The sequence below is a fragment of the Pinus tabuliformis genome, chromosome 3_1 (genome assembly GCF_031772625.1).
Source record: "Pinus tabuliformis cultivar Carrire ecotype Pingquan chromosome 3_1, CPIR1, whole genome shotgun sequence".
NCBI lineage: Eukaryota > Viridiplantae > Streptophyta > Pinopsida > Pinales > Pinaceae > Pinus > Pinus tabuliformis.
The window spans coordinates 271163742-271164975 of record NC_142301.1 but is presented as its reverse complement, the minus strand read 5'-3'; the positions used below and the strand labels follow the sequence as shown (position 1 = coordinate 271164975).

The 1234-nt window shown below is 39.3% G+C and overlaps 1 protein-coding gene across 1 annotated transcript; it reads right to left on the bottom strand.

The window, feature by feature from the left end:
• Positions 1–527: 527 nt before the first annotated feature.
• Positions 528–878, bottom strand: LOC149186832 (glutathione S-transferase U22-like). The gene has a single exon (XM_089409466.1). It carries the CDS (start codon positions 876–878, stop codon positions 528–530), a length of 351 nt encoding a protein of 116 aa, XP_089265592.1.
• Positions 879–1234: the final 356 nt, after the last annotated feature.

Genomic DNA, 1234 nt, shown 5'->3' with positions numbered 1-1234 from the left:
ATATCAAAACCCTTAAATTACAATACATTTTAGCCATAATGATTCCCTGGATAAGACATAAAATTGCCTGCATGTGAACAGAAACCCAACCCCCAACTTTTACAGCAACACTGCCCTTCTGCAATTTGGATTGCAACTATTTGCTCAAAAGTTTTGAAAAGTCTTGCCTGAAACATAATCACCAACATAATTAAACAAAACAACGTGAATGCATTCCAAAAAAAATTCGAGGGGTTAGCAATTTGGAATTGTCATTCTAAATGAGGAAAGCCAGCACTGTTGAGATTTTTTTTTTTTTTTTTTTTCTATGTCTAGGTTTACTCTGAAGAAATCTATTAGGATTTTCAGGTATTCAAAATCTGCATCTGCCAAAAACACTCGGTTTTCAGGTTTTTAGAGAATGTATGATACACTCTGAAACCCAACTCTAGATGAGACTAAAAACCAACCCTGATGTAAAGTTTCAACGCATTACTTTGATATAGGATTATAACATTTCGCAGTCCAATTCACCGAGGCTTTCCCTATCATGGAGGGATTTTCTGTTTGATTCTGAATGCGGCCCAGAATCTGGCAATGGCTCGGTCATATGGAGTCGAGGGCATGAACCTTTTCTCAGGACTAGCAGACGGCCATGCTTCGTCGATGTACTGGAGGATTATCAAAGACTCTGCAAGAGGCTTGCCGTTGTGAAGGAATACAGGTATCTGCTTGTGAATAGGATCCATTTGCAGTGGCAATTGACTCTTGTAGCGCGTATTTTCTTCCTGTAATTCATAGCTAATGCATTTTTCTTCCAGTGCAATCAGCACTCTCATTGCAAATGGGCTCTCCCATGTCTTGACAACCTTCACTCTCTCTGCTGATCCCTTCTGCATCTTGGGAGCTTCGATATTAATTTGAATACAGCGTCCTGCAACACTATAAGGAATCGAAATATTCGAGCTACCTGGTTAGTTTTGAACCCTAATACTATTACAACTTGGTTTACAGAGAAAGATCATTTATAAGAATACCCTGAATGAACGTTCTTACGTTCGAATCAAGGATGTCCTGTCTCTGTCAAAGCCTGATGACCCGGTCCATATATGTTATTTGGTAAATGTCAGAGTGTTGTTGAGAAGTCACAACACTATGACCCGATCCACGTGCCTTGTCATATTTAAAATAGGAAACGAAACACACCATGGAACCAAGATCGCTTTCATAGTACTTTTCACACCAATGATATGCC

Coding starts and splice junctions, on each gene's coding strand:
- LOC149186832 (XM_089409466.1), bottom strand. CDS start 878: ATGCAGAAGGGATCAGCAGAGAGAGTGAAGGTTGTCAAGACATGGGAG.